This window comes from Gekko japonicus, unplaced genomic scaffold, assembly GCF_001447785.1.
Source record: "Gekko japonicus isolate JY-2015 unplaced genomic scaffold, Gekko_japonicus_V1.1 scaffold955, whole genome shotgun sequence".
Lineage (NCBI taxonomy): Eukaryota > Metazoa > Chordata > Lepidosauria > Squamata > Gekkonidae > Gekko > Gekko japonicus.
This window is the reverse complement of record NW_015163631.1, coordinates 521157-530057: the sequence shown is the minus strand read 5'-3', so window position 1 is coordinate 530057 and position 8901 is coordinate 521157. Positions and strand designations below refer to the sequence as shown.

The 8901-nt window shown below is 50.3% G+C and overlaps 1 protein-coding gene across 1 annotated transcript in view; it reads left to right on the top strand.

The window, feature by feature from the left end:
• Positions 1 to 391: 391 nt before the first annotated feature.
• DDX31 (DEAD-box helicase 31) overlaps positions 392 to 8901 on the top strand; it is a 118450-nt gene continuing 109940 nt past the window's right edge. The window contains exons 1-4 of the mRNA XM_015407538.1: positions 392 to 594; positions 5131 to 5387; positions 5886 to 5961; positions 7735 to 7778. Of these exons, the coding sequence (XP_015263024.1) occupies positions 490 to 594; positions 5131 to 5387; positions 5886 to 5961; positions 7735 to 7778 (482 nt within the window). The 5' untranslated portion in view covers positions 392 to 489. The remainder of the gene's footprint in view (positions 595 to 5130; positions 5388 to 5885; positions 5962 to 7734; positions 7779 to 8901) is intronic.

Sequence of the window (8901 nt, the reverse complement as noted above, 5' to 3'; positions counted from 1 at the left end):
AAATAACAAGAAAGTGACAAGGTAATAAGATGTTCCTGCTGACAAGTTAATAGATGGCATTGTGTTAAAATGAATTTGCACTTACAGGCTGCATTAATGTTTAAATAGTAATCTTGTTTATGTATACTTGACTTATCTTTTAATAAAATCGTTTTTTAAAAAAAGAAAAAAAGAAAGAAACAACAATAAAGTACCCTGAATGAGCACATACGTACACGGGCTCGTCCCTCACTGTTTATTCTTGCAACAGCACTGAGAGGTAGGCTCAGAGAACGCGACCAGAGATCTCAGCAGAAGTTCCACCCCTGCGCTGGGCGGCCGCTGCGCGCCAGGGATCTCCTTAGCCGCCTCTGTTTGGGGTCCTTCGTCGGCCACTTTCGCACGTGGGTGCTGCTGGAGCGCTGCTCGGGGCCGGCGAGCTCGGAGTTCGCGGCTGGTTCCTGGGGCTCCTCCGGGCTCTCGCTCCCGAAGTCCCGTCCGAGGCGAGCCATGGCGGCCGAGGAAGAGCTGCTGATCAACGTGAGCTCCTCGCCTCCTCCCGCCTCCGCGGGGCGAAGGAGATCCTCAGAGGCTCAGCCGGTCAAGGGAAAGCAGGTATTTTTTCTCGCAGATAAGGAGGAGGAGAGAGTCTGTTGGGTTGTTTTTTTAAATTAAGTGATGGGGATGTTTATAAAGTTGCCATCCTCCAGGTGGTAGCTGGAGATCTCCCGTTATCACAGCTGATCTCCAGACGACAGAGATCAGTTCACCTGGAGAAAAGGGCTGCTTTGGAAGCTGGACTCTATGACATTATGTCCCCAACACCGCCCTCCTGAGGCTCCACCCCTAAAATCTCCAGGTATTTCCCAAAGAGGAGCTGGCAAACCTAGGTGTTTGTGAGGATCAGGAGCCCGCGCAGCTTGGCTTTGGAGGGCAAACTTGAGTTCCTTTGGGGTTTTTTAGGCAAGACGTTTTGGAAACCAGAGTATGCCTTTTGTCCTGATTTGGGTGTCGTTGAGTGTTGCTTGAGGTTGCCAGCTTTTCAGTTGGCCCTTGCTCCTGTGGCTTCACCAGAAGCTTGATTGGTAGCTGCAGAGGGAGGTGACAACTTCCAGCAGCTAATTCCTGCGAATCAAGCTGCTGTGAAAGGCACAGCTGCAGAGGAGAGTTGAATCGTTGGCAAATCTCCCTTTCAGATTCTGACTTTTACTATGCGTGTTAACTTTAGTACTGAGTTCCACCAAATTCCTCAAAAGGGGGTTTAGGATTGCAGCTGGAAAAGAGTTTGTAGTTTAGAAAAGAGATGAGGGGGGGGAGTTAAGATAGAGGTTATGTATGGGGTGGAGAGAGTTGGCAAAGAGAAATTTTTCTCTCTCTGCCAAAATACTAGAACTCGGGGGCATCCAATCAAGCTGATGGGTAATAGGTTCAGGACAGACAAAAGGAAATACTGCTTTACACAGAGAGTGATTAAAATGTGGAATGCACTGCCAGAGGATGTAGTGATGACCAGGGCTTTTTTTGTAGGAAAAGCCCAGCAGGAACTCATTAGCATAATGGGCCACACCCAACAGCAGACACTCGTTAACATATTAGGCCACACCCTTGACAGCACAGCACATTAGCATATTAGGCCACACCCCCATGTTACCAGAAGTGTGCTCCTCCAGCCACACCCACTTTTTGCTTCTTATTCTGTTTACCTTGTTTGTTGTCCAAACCCAGAGGTTTTTTTAATAGCAGGAACTCCTTTGCATGTTAGGCCACACACCCCTAATGTAGCCAATCCTAATGAGTTTCTGCTGTTGGGTGTGGCCTATTATGCTAATGAGTTCCTGCTGGGTGTGGCCAACTCAGGAGCCAGCCGGAACTCCATTCCTGTGCGTTCCTGCCCAAAAATAGCCGTGGTGATGGCTATGGAATAAACAACTTTAAAAGGGGATTAGATCCATTCAAGGAGGATAGGTTTATCAGTAGATCCTAGCCAGGGTGACTGAGGGGAATCTCTGCGTTCAGAGGCACTAATTTTCTAAATCCCAGAGCCAGGACGCACCATCGGGGGAAGACCTCGGCGTCTCTGCCCTGTTGTTGGCCCTCCAGAGGAACTGGTTGGCCACTGGGTGAGGCAGGATGCTGGACTAGATGGACCACTGGCCTGATCCAGCAGGGCTCTTCTGATGTTCTTAAACAAATGTCCGACCTGAACTTTTTTGCTGTCCTTGGTAAAAAAAACAAAAACAAACCCCACACACACACCCTGGTGTCTTTTATCACATGTTGGGTGCGTTCAGACGGGGCATTTACAACGGAATAGGTGCCGGTTGCAATCGGTGTACTAACCGGCGTTCACACAGCGAACATCTGCCTTCCGTCCCTAACCGTTGTAAACAGCTTTACACCGTTGTACTCTGCCACTAGGTCCCCAAGTGGTGGTATCCTGAGTACAACGGTTGTAATCGCTGTCCCCCCCGTCTGAACGCTCTCCAACGTTGTACAGCCGCTTCCGATTTCCCCCGCCATTTTTTTAAAAAGTATGCGATGTGCGCTTGGGCGACCGTGGCCTTTTTTTTTTTTTTTAAAAAGGCCCATGGCCGGCGGTGCCTGGAGAGCAGCGCTTCTTTCCGGAGGGTAGAGGGGGAAAGGAAGCAGCAGCAGCACTTCCGTCTGAAACTGGGCTCGAGAACAAGGGGCAGGAGCATGTGAATGCCTATCGCTGGGAAGCAGGGCTGCAGCTGGGGTAGGAAGTGTGGGGTGAGCAGGGGAGGGGTGGGGGGCTTGGGGGGCAGGAGGAGGATTCCCCACCCACCCCCTCCTGTCGGGTTGGAATGTATTACAAAGGCGCAGGAGGGGGAAAATGTGTTCTCCAGTTTGGAGGTTGTTTTTTTAAGCTCAGAAGAAATGGCACCATCTGAAAAGGGCATGGATCTGACCTCTTCTTAATCCGAGAAGACCCCAGGGGAGGGGCGTCTGGATCCCTGCCTCTGCCCCATCTTCCAACTAGGAATGCCCCCCCCCTATGAAGTCGTTGAACTCTTGATTCCCGTTTGACACACACACTCCGTCGCTCTGTGACTTTTCAGCCCTCATTTGCCGAGGACAGCCTAATTTGCTGAGGCTGAGATCAAGAAAGCCCGTTTTTCTACTTGGAGGGGCAACCGAAGTGGTAGTGAGTGTGATCGTGTTTCAGCCGGCATAAACTGCACTGTGCAGTTTATGCCGGCTGAAACGCCGCGTCTGAACGCACAGGTTGTGTCATCTGTGGCATGTTACATGGTGAAGAGTTGAGCAGGGTGTCTGTTGCTCTCATTTAATTTTGATAACTTACCTGTCGAGCCATTGAAGGCCCCATGTGAGTCCCAACTGGGGAGTGAAGTGGGGACTGTGGCTCAGTTGCTAGAGGGTCTCCTTGACGTGCCGCAAGGTCCCTCATTCAGTGCCCAGTTCAATCCCCGTGGCGTCCCCGGTTAAAAGGATCAGGCAGCAGTTCATGTGGAAGACCTCTCCTTGAGACATTGGAGAGCTGCTGCCAGTCAGAGTAGACAATACCGACCTTGATAGACCCTGGGTCTGACACAGTAGAAAGCAATGTTGTGTGTGTGCACATGTCTCCTCCCCCCCCCCTTCTTCCACCCAAGGCCATGAGAATTAGAAACGGCGAAGTTCTCTCTGGCCCCTGCGGAGGAGGCTTCCTTTCACAGAGGTGCTAGCGCAGCTAATCTACAGTTCACACATACATGTCTTAATCCCCTTCCTTCCGGAATGTCAGGGGAGGACCGCGTAGACAGCACCTGCAGGTGCGCAGAAGTAGCTTGGGAATTATAAGCCTAAAGCACAAAAGAGCTCAAGCGGGGTGATTAATAACAGTGAGCAGCTGTGTACATCAGTGAGTCACAGTTACAAATACATGACCAATAGTCAGGCTAAGGTCCGATCCTGACATGTTGCCAAGTTGGGGGTGATCCTGCTTAAAATGAGCCTTTTTCTGAATCGGAGCAACGTTGAAACGAAAGCTGCTCTGATTACCAAGAGGAGAAGCGGAGGGAGACGAGGAGAGCACCCTCTGGGAAAGGCGGTGGTGCTGTGTCTGCCTGAGAACTTCCAGTGGAACCAGAACCACAGGGGCGCTGGGGTTCGCTGTGTACTCTGAAGGGAACAGCAGGTGAAGGAAAGCTTCGAGACTACGCCCCGCGCTGCAATGAGTGGGGGGGGGGGGAGTTTGCCAGGTCCTTGATGGGGTGTGCGTGGATGGAGACCGGGTGGTTCTGAAAGGGTTTTCTTTCCCCTGGGAATAGTGAATGAGAACAGCTGGCTTAACGGAAACAAGAACGAATACCTGAGATTTGGGAATGGATAAGGAAGTTGCTTTTTATGGCAGAAATGGACAAATTGACAAGAAAACTCAATAATGAAGAAGATGAAGAATTCTTTGCAGACTGGATGGACTTTAAAGAATATTTAGAGAAACACTGGGATGTTAAGAACAATTTATTTTGCTCTGATAATTATTAAGAATAGAATGAGGAAATAGTCAGATAGAAGATGATTGTAGTTAAAGAAATTGTTGCCTATAAAGTTGAATACAAGATTAAGGTAGTTAAAAAACTTGTTACCTATTAAGTTTTGGCTTAGAGGAAGAAATGGTGGGGGTGGGAGCACCGCGGGAAGCTTGAAGAAGGGGAGGGAGGGTGAAAGGGGAAAAGGGTATATTGTGAATGATGTAATGCTATAATATTGGACATGTTGTTATATCCTGATAATAAAATGTTAAAAAAACCAACGGTTTAAGAGTAAAGACATGGGGCAGCAAGGTACTGTTGACTCTGCCCCCTGCCATGTCTGTGAGGTGAGGGGTGGATGCCCCTTTCCCAGATGGCAACCCTCTTATGCCATCCCATTGAACTGAATGGGAGCCATTGAGCCTCCTCCTGTCTGTTTAGCCCCAGGAAACTGACTTTTTTTTTTCTTTTTGCAAAGAAAGATTTTCAGATCTTGTCAATTCAGCACGAAGGATCCAGGGACAAAATCTGTGTCGTCTTACATGCCACTTTTCGTGGTCCTCACTGCTTTGGCTGCCTCTTTCTTTTCGCTTCCGGTACGTGCATTGATCCCTGAATCTGTTCCTTTCCCTCCTCTGCTTCTGAACATCTCCAGCAGCGTAAGGCTCTGAAAAGAACATTCCGGTGGCTGGAGGAAGGCATGCCCCCAAAGCAGAAGTTACACTTGCCTCCACCCCAAGCCAAGAAATGGGCGATGGACCCTCCAAGGGGCGTCAAGGGATTGGGCCCACCAAAGTCTCCTCCCAAGAACTCCTTGCCTGAGGGGAAGGGCAGCAGTGCAAGCAGCAGCAGGCCATCGGTGAAAACGTCCTCTCTCTTCAGAAACAACCCGGAAATCCCAGACCTGCAGAGGTATTGTGGTTCATCAAGCTTTGTTAGAAATGTATTGATTGTCACCGAAACGCAGCATTGGCATACATGCCATACAGTGGAGGGACTTTCCTTACTCTATAGGTAGAACCTTCCTTTCCGGGCATGTAAGAAATATATTTCTTGTCACCGACGCTCCCTCGAAGCTGTGGAGTTTTGTGAGCAAAAATTCTACGTTGCGAGCTACCGGCATTAAAGTTGTGAGCCAGCGATTTGGCTCCTGCATAAAATTAGTTTGCTCTGGAGCCATCCTTCCTGGGCGAAGGCAAAAACGTGTGAGCCAGAGGCTAAAAAACTGTGAGCTAGCTCACACTAACTGAGCTTAGAGGGAACACTGATTTGTCACCGAAATGCAGCGTCTGCATACGTGCCCTACAGCGGAGGGACTTTCCTTACTCTATGGGTAGAACCTTCCCTCCCTGGCGTAGTGCCGATTCTGCCAAACAGTTGTTTTGAGAAAAAATTGCCTTCTTTTTATAGGACTCCAGTGGAACAAGTGCAGGAGAGCGTCTTCACTTCCGATTCCTTTGATCAGATCGGCCTCCATCCCCACTTGGTGAGTCATTTTCCGTCATGGTGCTCTGGGCGGCCTCTGGCACTCAGCATGGAATTTCCCGTGTCTTTAGCGCCTAAGTCCAAAGGGACTTGGCGGTACTTGAACGCAAAGTACTTTGTAAGACTCACGAGGTGGCCAGCCACCAGTTTGGAGCAGGGGTTGGAATTCTGCTGCAGGAGGCATGACCAGCCGCAAAATGATGGCCACCCCTTAACTTCAGTAACACTGTATGGATGCTTTGTGCTGGGATCGGGTGGCAGCCGAAGCAACATTTTAAAAAAAAAATCTGCACAGCCAATCAAATCTGGCACCCACCCACTTCCTCCAGAAACCTGGTGGGTGGCGGAAACGGTGTTGGTGAGCGCGATGGTGCCCACGGGCACCGTGTTGGGAACCCCCAGTCTGGAGAATCTCCGTTGAGAATGAACTACAAAGCCAACTTCCTGACACTATCAGGCCTAGTGGAATCTCACAAGGCAGACAATTTATTTTCTCTATTTTGATGGCATCTGCTTTCAAACGTAATGTGGTTTTGACGTTGCCTCTGTTGGGCGCCCTGTGCCTCTGGCTGCCACTGTGGCTTGTGGCTCAAAAATGATGGCCACAGTCGCAGAACAGACCGCAAAAAGAAGAAAGAAACTGTGAGGTAACTGCGCTAGATAATATTTCAATAATAATCACAAAATTGTACAAAAATGTGTGCAGAAAATTATATAAATATACAAGACAATAGAAAATGATGTGTTGACGATGGTCTCCGGAATGCTCTATCGTTTCGATACTATTCTTCTTCCGAGAGTGAATGAAAACAGCGACTCTTGGTCTGTCTTTTCAACTAGTAGGTATCAAAAATCCATAATATTCACCGATGTATCATGACTTAATTGCAAGAATTTCTCTGACAGAATGTTCCTGGGGCAAGGTGCTTGTATAATGCATTATTCTTCATTCACTCTCGGAAGAAGAATAGTATCGAAACGATAGAGCATTCCGGAGACCATCGTCAACACATCATTTTCTGTTGTCTTGTATATTTATATAATTTTCTGCACACATTTTTGTACAATTTTGTGATTATTATTGAAACATTATCTAGCGCAGTTACCTCACAGTTTCTTTCTTCTTTTTGCAGTCTGCCACTGTGGCTTGACATCATTCTAGACCCGCTGCAAACTAGAGCCAGTTTGGTGTCGTGGTTAAGTGCACAGACTCTAATCTGGGAGAAGCAGGTTTGATTCCCCACTCCTCCGCTTCCACCTGGCTGGATGACCTTGGGCAAGCCATAACTCTGGCATAGCTGTTCTCGAAAAAGAGCAGTCTCTGTCAGAGCTCTCTCAGCCCCACCTGCCTCACAGGGTGTCTGTTGTGGGGAGGGGAAGGGAAAGGAGTTTGTAAGCCGCTCTGAGACACCTTTGGGTAGTGAAGGGTGGGGTATAAATCCAATCTCCTCCTCCTCCAGTTTGTTGTAGTGGTTAAGAGCAGCGGACTCTAATCTGGGTGAACGGGGTTTGATTCCCCACTCCTCCACTTGCACCTGGCTGGATGACCTTGGGCAAGCCATAGTTCTATCCTTGAAAAAGAGCAGTCTCTGTCAGAGCTCTCTCAGCCCCGCCTGCCTCACAGGGTGTCTGTTGTGGGGAGGGGAAGGGAAAGGAGTTTGTAAGCCGCTCTGAGACACCTTTGGGTAGTGAAGGGCGGGGTATAAATCCAGTCTCCTCCTCTTCTTCTTTTTCTTCTTCTTCTTCTAACGCTGTCATTATATTTTTCCATCAGGCTTCAACAATAACATCTGTTTTGGGAATGTCTAGCATGACCAGGTGAGTCTTCTGCCGTATAGAAAACCCAACTGAGTGAAGCGGGGCTTTGGGTTGACCCTCCCTGTGTTGGGACCAAAGATGGCATCTGTGTTGAACAGGGAGATACCGGAATGTAATCTGGCCCGCATGTAGTCAGGACTCTGTTCTGCACGTCCGGCTCAACGGCCAGTTTGGCCCTCCTTCCTCAGGGGTTTCAAGAAATATGTGAAATGAGCACGGAGATCCCAGAATGGAAGTGGGCTGTGCATATTTCCAACAGAAATCCCTGATTGGACTGCAAGCTCAGCTGGCACGAGGCTCTGATCTGACACTGGAAGCGAAGGTTTATGGGATTGGTGGGATTTCCCTGACCAACCCCCCCCCCCATAATATGTGTCCCGAGGGCAAGCCATCCCAGGGCTGGCCGCCGCCACTCGGGACTCCGATGCTGCCAACTGCCCCAGCCCAGACCACACCGGAACCTACCGGAGATCGAGGTCGACCCGCCGCGGCAGCGACGCGTCCCCTGGGTGGGCCCAACGGGGCGATTCCAAATCGTTTGGGTGACGTCATCCCCGAGGAGCGGCCAGCCCCACAGGGAAGCACCTCGGGAAGAGAACAGGAGACCAGAGAAGAGAACAGGCGCGAGGGTCCGCCCACAGCAGCTTGGGGAGGGAGAGACGCGGGACTGACACGACCACTAGGGCCGGAGACAGAGAGCCGTGAGGAAACCACACCCACGGCTCAGCGCCCCTGCATAAGAGAAGGGGGCGGGTCGGAGGGCGGAACACGGGAAAACAGGTGAGACAGAGGGGGAATAAAAGGGGGGACGAAGGCAGAGGCCGAGGAGGATGACAAGGCACTGGCGAGACGAAAGGCGGAAGCTGCGAGAGAGAGAGCGAACTGTCCGACAAAGCAGAGGGTGGTGACCAGGGGTCGTTTCGTAGAAAAAGAGCTAGGGGAACTCATTAGCATAACTCATTAGCATATGCCATACCCCCTGACATCACCGGAAGTGTGTCATGAGGCCACACCCCCTGACATCACCGGAAGTGTGTCATAAGGCCACACACCCCGCCCCCAACGGTCCCGGCCGCCACCGCCGGCCTTGCAGCTCCACTGACGAGCCCCATGAGGGGCCCGT